The 14,630-nt window shown below is 54.9% G+C and overlaps 1 protein-coding gene across 3 annotated transcripts in view; it reads left to right on the plus strand.

Moving 5' to 3' along the window:
- The first annotated feature begins 6,179 nt into the window (after positions 1-6,179).
- The window catches only part of PFKP (phosphofructokinase, platelet), a 49,035-nt gene continuing 40,584 nt past the window's right edge, over positions 6,180-14,630 (plus strand). Inside the window, exon 1 of one of the 3 annotated variants that reach the window (XM_036088808.2) lies at positions 6,180-6,370. In XM_036088808.2, the coding sequence (XP_035944701.1) occupies positions 6,259-6,370 (112 nt within the window). In that variant the 5' untranslated portion in view covers positions 6,180-6,258. The remainder of the gene's footprint in view (positions 6,371-14,630) is intronic. The other 2 variants (XM_036088809.2, XM_036088810.2) reach the window with 2 other exon arrangements.

The following is a 14,630-nucleotide window of genomic DNA, read 5'->3' on the forward strand; positions in this document are numbered from 1 at the left end:
AACCCCAATGGAGGGTGGACAGAGACAGAAGGCTCAGGCAAGGCTGGAAGGAATCAAGGCGGACTTCTCCATGGACTTGAAGCTGTTCCCTTGCACCTGCCTAAAGGCTGTGACGTTCAGGTGAGTATCCACACTCTGAAAGCCTTTCCAGGAACTGTCATGAGCTTTGCTGAGTCTTTAGGGCCCCGGCTGTGGGATCGCGCCACCCTCCTGACGCCGGGGGGGGGGGGGGGGGGACTCCTGACAGACCGCGTGGGACTAATCGGGGCTTCCTGAATGCTTTTTCCTCCATAAATCTATGGGACACAGAGATCCAGGCAGCCCTAAGCCAGGGTAATGAAAGCAAAACACGGACCCAACACTTGGACGGAAGGAGAAACCTTGACGTTTATGACGTTTATTTGGCATTTTACGTGCCACCAAATGAGAGCTAAAGTATAGGCTTCTCCCTGAAGCTGGGAGGGAAGGGGACCCCAAGCTTGATGATCCCGGGAGACGGTAAGTGTGTTCTGTCTTCAAGTGAATCGATGCAGAAGGCAAATGACTGCAACCAACCCCACCAGAGAGAAGGTTTGGGGGCGCAGGGAGGATGTAGGAAATAGCACCACATCCTTTACAGCTGAGAAACAAGAACAGTGGAGTAATGGCTTTCAGAAGCTTTCTTGTTTGTTGATGGTTTGGGCAGACCTGGGATGGTCAGGGTCAGGGAGACGTTCCCAGACAGTGGAGGTCGGGAAGGCGGGCCACAGGGAGTGAGCTTCTGAGTCAGGGTGAGCTTCTGCTTCCTCCTTGCGCATCTGTGTGCATCTCCCTGTCTCTGCCTCTCTCTGTCTGCAGCCCTCCAGTCTCCTAGGTTAAGCAAGCTGACTCTCCACATAATGAGCAAATGGCTCCAGAAATGGCCCTTCACTGAAGCCAGCAGAGGCCGGGGGCGTGAAGCCTGGCGGGTTGGGCCCATGGCAGCGGAACCCCTATGTGAACCTGTGGGTGCCATGCCAGGGAAACAGGAGCGAGGCCCCTGTGCGCCCTGCCTGTCGGACCCACGTGAGGAGGGACCCCACTCGAGGGGGTGAGCAGGTCACCAGGAAGTGGCCTGAGGGCGCCCCCGTGCAGAGATGGTCAGCGTGTTCCACTGTAGAGTGCCTCAGAAGAGAGGAAGAAAGGCCTAAGTGAATGCCGGTCGGACTAGAGAGGGTTGTTCATAAGGGGATAGCATGTCCCAAGAGTGTCCCCTGCCCCCTCTCTGCTCCGCGGGAGAAACACGGAGCTCTGCAGGGCTCTCGGGCTGCAGGGGTTGGGAGGGGGACAAAGCACAAATGGCTGACCCAGCAACAGACTTGGGCCCAAGACCCCCAGCTCCCTCCCCAGGGAGCAGGACCCTGAGTCCCCATTTGGCCTGGGCTCAAACACCACCCGCCAGGCTTGCCCTCCTAAGATAAGAGGGGTTGCAGGTGGGCAGCCAAACAGAGACCTAGCACATGTCAGAGGCGTCCGGCCCTTGGGCCTGCGAGCCCAGCTCTGCCCTCTAGCCGTCAGCCCTGGGCTAGCCCTGGCCACTCACGGCCTGCGAGTTCCCTCAGCTGTGTGCAGCATGCATGTATGTACTTTGGGGCAGAGGCAGAGGTCTGTGGCTTATATCAGAATCTCAGAAAGTTCACCCCCAAGTGTTAATAACTCCCGCTGGGTGCTGGCATGTGCCTCTACCACACGCATGGCCCGCGTGCCCGTTTGCAAACTGAAAACGGGTTATCGTTATTAGCTTGGCTTTCCGGTATTTCGGACTGTTTGCCCTTCAACACCTCAGCCACGAATCATTTCAGTTCTGACGGGGATGTAAGGAGCCATACGAACCAGGCATTACAAATCCAAACTTCCGAATGCCAACGGAGGGCACAGGCCTGTGGAGGCAATATGCAAATCAGCATTCAGAGTGAGCATTTCACAACTAACACGGGACAAGTCTTTAACCTGGCTGTACGTCCAAGGCAAGGTTCTCTGGAGAAACAGAACCAGTGAGATATACTTATACACATATGAGGCGGTTTCTCATACGGAATTGGCTCAGGCCGCTTTGGAGGCTGAGATGTCCCATGGTGTCCCACGTGCAGGCTGGAGATCCAGAAAAGTGGCTAGTGTGATTCTCGTCCAAACCCAAAGGCCAACGCCCAGGAGTGCAGGACAACAGGGTGTCCCAGCTCAAGCAGAGAGAGCAAATTATCCTTCCCTCTGCCTTTTTAGTCTCTTCCTGCGCTCAGTGGGCTGGCTGAGCCCCCTGACATCGGGGAGGGAAATCTGCTGCTCTGAGTCGCTGGATTCCAGTGCTAACCTTATCCAGAGACACCCTCAGAGTAATGTTTAACCAAACCTCTGGCTCGTCTCAGGAAGTTATCCATCACTCTGTCATGTGGCTAGAATCATCATTTCCTTTCCTAACTGGGAGATCCCTCTATAATGTATTCTTCAAGACGGCCATCTCTCTTTCCTTCTGCTTTCTGAGGAAAGAAGCACCAGCAAGCCTGGAAAGGCCCAGATGATGTTCCTGGGAAACAGACCAACGCCCCCACCTACTCGCCACGGACGCTGCACGCGTGACTGGGGCCTCCTGTTACCCTAACCGCGCTGCTAGTATGGGGAAGTCTCCATTGGCCAGCCTGCGCCGAGGTACCATGAAGGAAATAAAGTTATTCAGTGAGAGGCTCCAGGTTACTAATGGAGATGCCCAGAGGGTCAAAACTCTGAACAGCCACATACTTGGCAGAAATAGTGAGACTGTCTTCCTCTCCATCTTCCCCCCCGGTTTCTAGATATTCTCATTAGCTTCGACAATCTGATTCTGCATCAAGGTCTTGGAAAGCCTCCAACTGTTCTATATATAATTTAAAGTTTAGCTGTTAGATGCAGAGCAGAATTATTTTTAAATTTGGACAAGGACACTGAAAGACAACCGGCCCCAGGAAGCAGGGGCGGCGGCCGCATTCCCTAGGTTAGCAGATGATGGAGCGTTGGTGCGTGGACTTTCCAAATTCTAGGAAGGAGGAGAGGAACATGGGGCATGCGGAAAAGGCAAGGCCATGTGGTGTGGTTGCAGATTAGCTCGAAGCTAGCTGGATGGCTGGAAGGGAAGGAAATTGCCAAGATGAGGGGCAGAGTTATAGCCTGCAGGCCGGAAGGACTAGGACCGTTCCTCCAGCAGCCCTGAAGAAAACAAATCCTGCCAGCAACCTGGGAGTGTGTGCAGAGGGGAGCCTTCAGATGAGCCTTCAGACCCTGGCCCACAGCTGGCTGCAGCCTGGGCAGGCTATGGGCAGGGGCCAGCCAAGCCCGCCTGAATTCCTGACCACGGGACAATACTTCCTGTGACATAAGCATGTGCTGCTGTGAGCCACAGAAGTTTGGGGTAAATTTTAGGCAGCAACAGAGAACTAGCGCACATGTCCTATCCTGCTAGAGGTAAGCGATGCAGTCAGGAGGGCATGCAATTGTCCCCTCTGGTATCAGTTTCTCTTCCAAGGCCAAAGTTAAACAAACAAACACCCCGCAAAAACCATCCAGTTGAAGGGTTTGAAGAACTATTAAAATACACGTATTGCAAGATAATAAGAAAGGAGAGGGCTCCGTCTCTCCATATTAGCTGGCGGTCTCTGTACATGGCACTCTGATACTCAGAACAATGGGTCAGGGCTCCAGGTGGCAGCTGGGGGAGAGCGACGGGTGACTCCCCTGAGCCACAACTCTGCATACATACATCTTAGCTTTTGCAAAACAGACAGAACCTTGGGCGTCTGAAGACAATTAACCTTACTGTTTTCAATTAACTATCACATATTTATTCCAAAACAATACTTGTTCATTGCAGGATAAGAGAATACCCACAATAAGCAAAAGAAAGAGAATAGAAATATCTAGATCTGTTTACATATACATGCACACTTGTGCACGCACACGCAGGGGCTCACGGTATTTGCCTCTTACGGATATATCCTGGACATATTTCCATGTCAATAAATGTTTATGCTCATAATAGTAACAGCAATTGAAAACTATTCCAGTACATATTTTTACCATAATTTACTTAACCTATTGTCATGTTTATAGCCATTGTTTTCTTTTTTTTTTTTAAGATTTTATTTATTTATTGACAGACACAGCGAGAGAGGGAACACAAGCAGGGGAAGTGGGAGGGGACAAGCAGGCCTCCAGCGGAGCAGAGAGCCCAATGTGGGCCTGGATGTGGGGCTGGATGTGGGGCTGGATGTGGGGCTGGATGTGGGGCTCGATCCCAGGACCCTGGGAAGGCAGACACTTAATGACTGAGCCACCCAGGTGCCCCTATATCCATTGTTTTCTATATTACAGACAATTCAGTGACAAAAGGCCAACCTCTGACTTTACATTACAAAAATACCAATTGTATACGAAGTTAAAGGGCTTTCAGCTAAGATAGAATTCAGTGTGCCCCAACGTTTTAAAGTGTAGGATGCCCTAGGAAAGAGTGGGTGATTCTAGAGCAAAAATCCTAGGCTGCGAGTGTGGGACCTCTGGGTGCAGCCTGGTTCCGTTCCCCTGCCCTGGGAGAGTGAAGGGCACCCACCCAGGACTCCCAAAAGGCCCAGTGTTCCTTTCCAGCAGCCCCTAAGCTGCTCAGGCTTAATCCACTTGAGCAGTCACTCTCAGGCTTTGCAATAATTAGAACACACGGGGAGCTTGTTAAAAATACATATTCCCTGGTGTCAGTGATTCTGGTGGGGCTGGGAAAAACCAGGCCAGGGTGATTCTGATGACCCTGGGGTTGAGGGATTCACCAATAATACTGACCAGCAGAGGTCAGACCTCCAGCTCTAAAGCAGGTATTTCTTTCTCTTTTACAATAAATTTTTGATGCTCAGAGAGATGAGCTAGAGGATCAGGTGTAGCTGGGAGGAGGTAAGCACCTAAATGTGCGTATGGCCATCTTTTGGCAGGGGTGGCCCTATGTAGATAGCTTGTTTGTGTTGCTATTACACACTTCTCTGGGTTAACTCAAGTCTTTCCTTGAGCTTTTTTCCCCTCTTGTATCCACTGGATAAACATTGATTGAGCCTCTATCTGTAGGCTGAGGCCTGGTGCCACCCTACCGTGAACTGTCAATGGGGCATTTCTGAAACTCTTTTCTTGGGGTAACCTGCACTCCAAGCACAGTGCTGGGTGCCTGGTGACCCTAGGCCCCTGAAAGGGACCGGCTCCATATCCGAAGCAGTTAACTGGCATTGAGCTGAGCTCGGTGAAGAGTCGGCTGGTCGTTCATCCTTCACCCGAGGATACTGGAAAGGAATGTTTTAGGTTCGGAGATTCCCCGCAGAGATGTGGGAGTTTCTAGCTGACAACACACGTACAAGCCAGTGTCCTTAGGTAAGAGCTTCGGTCTAATCTCCCCCGACAAGTCTTCCCTGCGCCCTCCATCGCCCCACTGTCTTCTCTGCATCCAGGTCTTGCTGGCTGACTGGAGGGTGTCGCTAAGACCATCTCCGCGGTCACTTCCTGCTCCTCCTCTAGCCGGGGGCAGGCCCAGGGCTTGGTCATCGCCAGCCAGCGACGCCCACTTTTGCCACCAGCTTGAGGATCCGCTGCACGTCCTCCCAACCCCAGGCCACAGGTGAAACCTGGGGGAGCCGTAGAAAAATCTGGGGCTCCCTCGGCTCCGAGCGCCGCGCGGGGAGGAATCCCGCGGGGAGCGCCTCCGTTGGGATCTGTTTCCCTAGTAGCCGCTGGCCCCGCACCCCCCCACCTGCCACCGGCAATGCTCCCACAATTGCTGTGATCCCGCCCATCTAAGATGCTCCGCCCACCTGCCATGCTTTTCTTTCCCCCGGGAGTGCTCCCCAGCGGACATTGATCCTCCTCCCACCAGCGATGCACCCTCCACCTGCCGCCCCGCCCCTCTGAGACCATCCGCTGCCCCCGCCCCCACCTGTGGCGCTCCTCCTCCGCGCTACTCCCGCCCGCGTTCGGCGCTGGGTCCGCCCGCTCCCCTCGTACCTCCCCCCACCTGCGGCGCTCCCCCACCCTGGACGCACCACCACCCGCCGAGCTCCCCGACTGGCCTGAGGCGCGCCCCCGCCCCGCGCGTCCCGCCGGCCGGCCCCCGCGCCCTGGAGCCCGCCCTTGGCCGCCCATTGGCGCGCGCCGAGCGGGCGGGGCGGACGGTTCTGAGTCGCAGTGGCGCGGGCGGGGGCACTGCCTGCTGAGCACCCGCCCCAGCACAGTCTCGGCCTGCTCGCCATGGACGACGAAGATGTCGCCAACCGCAAGGTCTCCTTCCGAAAGTGCCTGGAGCACCTCTCCGGGGCCGGCAAGGCCATCGGAGTGCTGACCAGCGGCGGGGATGCCCAAGGTGCGCGACCGCCTGACCGGGCCGGGGGCTAAGTGATGGGAGGAGGGACCGGGAAGAGGGGATGGGGTACGCGGGGCAAGCGGGGACAAGCGATGGGAGCCCCAGGAAGAAGCGAGGGAGAGGGGGTACAGCGGATCAGAGCAGGGTGGGGGAGAAACCCCGGCGCCCGGGAACCGCAGGGGTACCTTCCGGGGCAGGAGTGGGCGGTGCAGCCTCAGAAGGAGTCTGGAGGAGTCTTCCCTCCCGCAGGAGGAGGGAAGAATGTGGCCTTAGGATCCTTTATCGGGAAGATCAATTAATTTCCCCCCTCCACGTTTAGTTTTTAAATTGAGACTGGCTGTGGGGTCTCCTGGACGGCCCTTGGAGGTCATTTCTCGTCCGAGTCGTAGGGTGGGGCCGACACCCCTGGGAAGCTTAGGAGTCGCGCGGCCACCTGGATGCCGCGGCCCCCACCCCCCTCGCACCCCGCCCCCACCGGGTGGAAACAACGGATCCCCGCCGCGCGTCCTGCGGATTCGCGTTCCCCGCGCGGCGCGGGCGGGGTCCCCGCTGTTCCCTGGTGGGGCGCGGCGGGGGGCGCGAGGGGACCCCGCCCGGGATGCCCACGGCCCAATTTCCGCTGGAGGCTTTCCACCGCTCTCCTGACAAAACCGAAAACTGAAATGGATCACAAGGCCCGCCCCGCCAGCCTCCTCTGGCTGGGAAGGACCAGGAAGCCGGGTCTCCGGGACGTCACCAGCACCCAGGGCGCGGACTCCAGCCCTCCTCCCCTCACCATGTGGAGGCAGATTTGGGGGAGAAGGGGACCCAAGCCCAGGGCCCGCGGATACCTAAAGAGTATTTAAATTTAAAGGAGGGGGTGACATGGCCACGCCCGGGCCCCTGGCGCTGGGTGCACGTGGGGCCACAGGGATTTCCAGGCGGTGGGGTTTCCTGATCCAGGTAAATCCCTGGGTGCGGCGAGCCGCCCGCTACAAAGTGGATCGCCGCTTTGCGGGCGGATGCGTCCCTGGAGCCTAAGATCGCACTGGCTGGAGACGCCTCCCCAAGCTGGGTTTGGTTTTTCTTTCCTCCTCTTTCTCCTACCCCTGGTGCCTGATTTTTCCAGATTTCCAGGACACACCAGGTGGAGGGATGCTCAGGTGCTGCGCCAGGCGCCCTCGGCTGCTGCCCACCGCCCGCCGTGCGCCTGACCTTGCCTTCGCCCTTGAGTCGGGCGGGGCTGGCAGGTTGGGGCGCTGTGGCCGCAGCCCCGCCCGCCGCGCGTCTACGTGATGCCCGGCCAGTCGCCGCCCGCGCGCCCTGCGCCCTTGGCCCTAGGCATCAAGCACCGGCAGCCGGCGCGCGGCGCGCAGTAGGTGAGGGGATGGCGCTCTAGCGCAGGCAGCGTCCTCGGAGCGTGAGTCCCCGGTGAGACCCGCCTCGTCCTGTTGTGGGCGGGGACCGCGGCGCCAGTCACCGCCCCCACTGCACGGGCCCCTTTTGCGTGCGTCCGCGAGCGAAGCCGGGCTGTTCTGCCTGAACTGGTATTCTAGTAAAGTGAGCCCCGGTGTAAACATTCCGGAGAAGGAAAAGGTGGTAGAGCCAAGACCCGGATTGGGGAAATGCAGTGACACCGAGGATATCGCCCACGTGACGTAAATGAACACCCAGAGGTGTGCCACGTGGAGCCCTGTGGGGTCGCGGTGGGGCTAAGAGTGGCTTCCTACCACATGGCATAAAAAGCACGTGCGTCTGGAGACCTGCCCTAGCACGAATTAGGAAGCACAATCGGGGCCCTGCAAGGGAATACACCGTTGGCACAGGAAGAGGAACTAGTCTCTAAAACCACCAGGCTTCAAGGCCAGAGTTTCAAGGTTATTTGACAATTAAGGTGCTGTGTCTGTTGGAGAAAAAAAAAAAAAAAAAACATTTATGGGTCCACTCTTTGGAATCCTTGTCCAAGAGTTTGCTCAGCTACTTGGTAAATGACGTGCAGGCACTGGGGACCGTGGTGCAACACACAGAACCTAGCCAGGCTCCGCCACCTGTGAGTAGTTCCAATAGGGGCCAGGAAGTCCACCTGTCTTCTGCTCAGTGGAACAGGATACTCTGAGAACCCAAATTACATGAGAAGCCTGCTTGGTTGGTGTCAGGGCCACAGGAGATGCGCGGTGCTCTCAGCTGACACCTCCGGGCTGGCCCAGGGAGAGCCCCTGTGCTCCCGGCATTTCACCCCAGGCAGAGGGGAGGTTTTCTTGGACTTCGTGCAAAGCACGGTCTCCCGCTTTTTTGCTGCTCTGACCTGATGGAGCATCTGAGCACATGTCCTTCTGAGAAGGCTTGTCTGGACATGTGCTCAGAGGAGCTGGTCTTGGCAGCAACACGTTTACAGACCCTTAGACAAGGTCATTCTTAGAGATATTGTCTGAGACGCTTGGTTCTTTTGCCATTTTATCCTGACTCCAAATTCTGTCAGTACTTGATTTTCCCTGTGATAGGGAGAATTTGGCTCCTTGCTAAAGATCCAGGGGAGCATATGCAAGTCTTAATGTCAGGTTTTCCAATCAGATGTAAAATTTTGGTCAAATTCCAACTGGGGCGGGGGGGGGGGAGGTGAGCATAGCTACTATTTATTGGGCACATTTTGTGTCCCGGGAGCTTTACAGTTATCTCCAGGCCTGATCACATTGCTCCCAGATATGTATGTCTTCGTTTTGGAGGTGGGGAGAGAGACCTACAGAGACATAAGCAACTTGGTTTGGGTTACACAGCTCATATGTGGCCTCTGACAGTATTTAAACCAACTTCTGTCAGATTTCAGTCCCAGGGACTTCCCAGGAGGCCATGCTCTTCAGGGGCCTTGTAAAGTGAAAGTCCAAGTTTTAAAGGTTTTATTTATGTATGCTGTACTTACTTATTACAGAGAGAGAGAGAGAGCGAGAGAGAGACAGTGGGGTGGGGGGGAAGGGGGAGAGGGAGAGAGAGAATCCCAAGCAGACTCCCTGCTGAGGGCAGGGTCTGGCTCGTGGCTCCATCTGAAGACCCTGAGATCAAGACCTGAGCCAAAATCAAGAGTCAGATGCTTAACCCACTGAGCCACTCAGGGGTGTCCAGATGATTTTTAAACAGCTTTGGTAGTAGAGCAGAAAACACCTTTTTACAGGGATAGCACTAGGTCAGCCAAAGCCAGAGTGATGAAACACTTTGTTTTCCAGTCGAATTTAGTAATTATTAAAAAACAAAAGTAAATCCTGCATCTCTATTCCTACTGCCCCAGCCCCGCCCACTAAGGAAGACTATTTCCAGGGCTAATTACTTTTCTCATTCTTTGGGTTTCTTCTGCTGTCACAAGGAATGTCTGCAAGTTAAAACTGATTTTCCACCTTGCTGGACAGACAGCCTTTCCATGACTAAGTAGCTACCCTCGAGCAAGATTGTGTCATCCACCAAAAATGATTCATGGGCGTAGACACAGTCTTTGGGATCAGCCAGGTGCAGATGAGAAGGTGGAGAAATTGAGTGCCCCCTGCAGGCAGCGTGGCTATAAAGTCCTCTTTTGCCTAAGGCGAAGCAAACATGAATACAGTATCCAGAGAATTCACATAAATTGAGTCTGTGTCAGTCTTTAAAAGAACAGCAAGAATCACTAACGTTTGCTGGTGGCGGGCGCTACGCTCGTGTGCACTAACTTGTTCTTGGTTCACGCGGGAGTGAGCGAGCTTTGCGAGGAACTGGCTTCCTTGAGTTCTAAGTGGTAGACGGGGCCGGGCCCTGCGGCTGCAGAGAGGACGGGAGGTCGTCTTCAGTGCATTTCTGGTGTCCAGCACAGCGGCATGAGGCAGGCTCTCGGATGTTTGCTGGATGGCTCCCCCTGAATCCCTCCAGGGCCCTATGGGCCACTCCCTTTCATAAAATGCTGGGTGACTGCAGTCCTGGCTCCTTCCTTCTCTCATTAAGTCATTCCAGTGACTTGAACCTTCACTAATCAGAAGCACTCTTCTATCTGCAGAGCAGGATCTGGGAATGGCTAATGCCTCAAACCTTGGAACTTTATAGCGGTCGGCAGAAATGCGGGGCACTGGTGGCTTGAGCCCAGCACGGGGCGGTTCGGCCATTGATCACGTACTGCTTGAACATGGCACTGGGGCCCCGCTTGTGCGGGATCCTTCTGTATTCATTCGGAGCTGTGCTGCTGCAGAGCCCAGCTCGGTGCAGAGGGAAACGGGGGCCCAGGCCTGGGGGCCCCTTACTATCCTGGAACTCTGTACACATATGTTCTAGAGTGGGGGGATTTTTTTCCACGTAAAATTTAGTAATTAATTTAGCAAGCACGGTTGCGTCTCGGAGGCGGCGTGTTAGAACTACAGTGCTCACCCCGTGCGTGCCGTGGGCCATCAGCCACTGCACCCTCTTCTGTAATGCACACCCTCTGCGGGGCACCCCCAGGCGACTCTCAGAAGCTAGACGCTTTGTCTTCTTTCAGAAAAACTCAATCCTGCCTTGGGGGGAACAAACAGCTTTGGTTCAGAACTGAAACCTTTCATCAGGGAGAACTGGGGCCCGGGGGACACGCTCCACCAACCTGATGGACCGTCAGAAGCAATCACCATTAGAAGCCTGGAGATGGGCCAGCAACGTGGTAAAGGCAGACGTCGGGACACAAAACTGTAGGCCTAGTGCGGTTGTAACTAGGTCGGGAAGGTGTATTTGGATAAAGAACAGGCAGTCTTATGTTGAGAAAAAGCAAGCTTGGCACGGGGCTCCCTTTTTATTTGCTGCAGCGCCCCTGCCAGGAAGCCCCCGTGTCCTCCCACTGCCCCTTCGGGCCCTGCATCTTCGCCACCGTCTACTTAGCTTGCTGGGAATTACAGTAATTGTGCTTGTCAGGACAAGAAGCAGCAAAGCGTGTGGCAGAGCAGAGCCTCGAGAGTCGCAAGACCGATTAATAGGTCCTGGTTCCTGGTTCTGCTCTCTGCTAGCCGTGGGCAGGGCTTCTATTTTTCGTTTGCAAAATGAAGGACGCAGAGTCACTCACCCGCTGTCCTCTCCCATCCTCCCTTCTTCCTCCCCCTTCTTCTTCCCTTCAGTGGAAGGAGGAGGACAGGGGGAGGCGCAGAAGAGAAAGGGCAGCACACCGCTCAGGACCCCGCCAGCCCTCCTGCCCCTGGGGGCTCGCGAGCTTCCTGCCTCCCGGTTGCACAGTCCTTCTGATTTTGTGGGTCTGGGTCTAGTGGGGGCCTGAGAATCACACCTGGTCCCCCACGCTTGCGTCCCGGGTGCATGGGGCAGTTTCGTAGGATGGCTTTCTGACCTTGATGAGGACCTTGACTGGGAAGGTTAATTACCCTAGGACCCCTTGTATAAAAAGGTGTAAATAAGTGACGTGGCTGGACGTTTCTTTTGGCCAGAAAATGGTCGGATGAGTGGTGTAGGGTGACTGGTTCAGCTCTGGGTTAACATTCCTATGGTCTGGTTCCCCTTTTCATATCCTCATCCCACCAATGAATGATGACCGTGGAGGTGCGAGGCCATGCCTCAGGCCGACAGTGGACCCCCGTCTCTCAGGGGGCTGGCACTGAGTGCTGGAAGCAAGCCAGACCTAGGAAAGAGCCCCTGTTTCTGCAAGGCCCCGGGCACCTGTGGTCAGGGACCCCGCACCCAACCCCCAACCCACAGGGGCTGAGGCGTGAGCTGGGGCAAAGCAGCCCTGCTGAGGGGGGAAGTATGTGTAGGGGCTGGGAGGAGGAGGTCAGGGCCAGATGGGTGAGGCTCCCGGGAGGGCCAGGCAATGAGGACTTTTGATTTACCTCGTGGGAGCAAGAAAATCCCTGCAGGTCCTGGCTGCTTCTGATAAGGGTCGTTTTGTGGGGCAGCCAGGAGGGGTGGGGTTGGGAGCCCAAGTTTAGGGTCTCATGGGGAGCAGATTGGGCCATGGCTGGAGGGCTGTAGGGGTGGAGCTGGGCCCGCCTGCCGCAGGGTGCCCTTATGGCGAGGACCCGGGGATGTGGGGTGGATTTTGTAAGTGGAGGGTTTCGCCTCAGATAGGAGCTTATCTGTACTGCAGGAGGAAAGGCCGAGGACGGGAGCAGAGGTGGAAGCAGGTAGGCTGGTGAGAGAATGTTCTTTACAGCGGTGCTTACACTAGTGAGCAATGGGAAGACCCGCGGAAACCCATCAGCAGGAGCTTAGCTACTTTAGGTACCTGGAAGGGAATATTCATCCCCTTCTGCAAAGAGCTTTGCACTGATTCCCGCAGTAAGGTAAACACACTACTGCTACAGAGTAGATTCAGAACTAGATCCCACGCTGTGTGGGAGAAACAGGCTCCCACGCGAAGCCCGTTATGTATGTGACTTTACCCTGTCACCACACGAAAACAATTAATTGTAAATGTATATTTTATCCAACCTAGTAGTCAATCCCTCATCACTATAAAGATCATCAATAAGATATCCCACATTCTTTTTTTTTCCATGCTGAGCCATGCAGTCCGCTCTGACTTGGCCAGGTGCCGCCGTCCCAGGGACAGTGGGGTTCCAGCACCTGGGGTGGCCATCGCAAGGGGAAGGTGATGAGCTGGGGGAAATAGCTCCAGACAGTCTGGTCTAAAGGGTTAAGTAAAGAGACTGATTGTACTCTTCAGGTCACGTGGGAAACAACAAGAATGAACCCCCATTATTTTATTAGAATCAACATATCCTTTGCTTCTTGCAGAATATCCCAAGTTTAAATGTTATCAGAGCAGATCTCCGGAGGCATTTGGAAACAGGTCCACTGCACTCCATGACCTCAAGGAAGGAATGATCTTTCTTCTTCTTAATTTAAATTATTAATTTTTTTATTATAATGTTTTAAGTTTTTGTTTTCATTCCGGTATAGTTAACATGCAGTGTCCTATTAATGTCAGATATACAATATAGTGACTGATTGAACAACTCTTTTTTTTTTAAGTGTTTATTTTAACTCAGGAAGGAATGATCTTAACGGCCCTGCTTCCCTGCAGGATATTTTAGTAAGAAGCAGCGGATATGTAAAATCAAGACAGTGGTTTAATGGCCTGTTTTGTCTGTCTCATCTCAAGTACTGATCACACAGTTCCCACTCAGCTGCTCCTAATTTTTTCAAGGTCTGTTCATTTCATTTTTGGTTTCCATAACCAACCTCTCCATTCCCTGCGGGCCAGGGTCTAAATTTTTACAAATGACAAGGAGGTTACTTTCCAAATACTACGATTCTGACCTGGTAGCAGGATTACATTTTCCCATGGTAGTAATGAGGAGAGTTGTTTGAATTCCCAGATCTGGCTACCAACACAAAAGCAAAAGCACGAGGAACGAAGCCCATCGTCCAAACTGTGTGTGACAGAGGCCATGGGGGAACACGGGGGTGTTCTCTGCTGTGCTTGGTTTTTGTCCTCCAGGGGCCCCTCCTTGGAAGGTGTCCACCCGCAGGGCCCAACCCTACACCCCACTGGCAGGGAGCCCTGGCAGACCCAGCAGGCCCCGCCCCAAACAGTGAAACCCAGAACTGGGGACCAGCAGCCCTTTTTATTCCTCAGGGTTCCCTTAGGAGATTCTAATGCACAGCCATTGTACCAGAGGGAATTCGCTCGTCTTTTAAGTTAAAATATAACGGAGACTAAGGTTTACACTCCAGGTGTGCCCTTTATCATTTCTGTTCCCTTGGCTTTCCGTTTGTCTGCTCAGAGCCTGACTTCCTCATCCCCCCTGGGGGACTCCGGACCCCACGGGCTTGCTGTGAGCATCCATCCGCCCTGAGCTGAGGCACAGGCCCGCCCCACGCCCCACGCCCGGGGCTGGCCCCAGCTGTGGGAAGAGGTCAGCAGGTTTAACTCAACTGCACTCACTTTCAGTAAAAGCCCAGGGAGGCTGGGAGGTGGTTCTTAGGATGCACTGGCTACAGCTCGCCCTCCCGGGGAACCTGTGGAAGATGCCGAGTCCGGCTCCTCCGTCCCTGCCCTCCGGAAGGTTCCACCCCCTCCCCGGGGGCTCTGGCAGCGCCGAGGGGACCCCCATTGCTGCAGGTGACCAGCTCCTTCTCAGGTGAGCACAGGTTCACCCCAAGAGGCCGGGGTGCGAGTCAGGTGCTGGGGCTGGTGTGAAGGTGTACGGGCCACCCATGACAGGTCTCCTGGGCGTCCCCTCCGGATCACGTGTACTTGTCACAGTTTCCTCCTGCCATTGCTTACATTGGTTAGAACCCCCCCAATTTATCGTGCCTTTAGGAGTGACCCCCTGGAGCTGTGTCCTCATAAAGG

This window comes from Halichoerus grypus, chromosome 6 (genome assembly GCF_964656455.1).
Source record: "Halichoerus grypus chromosome 6, mHalGry1.hap1.1, whole genome shotgun sequence".
Lineage (NCBI taxonomy): Eukaryota > Metazoa > Chordata > Mammalia > Carnivora > Phocidae > Halichoerus > Halichoerus grypus.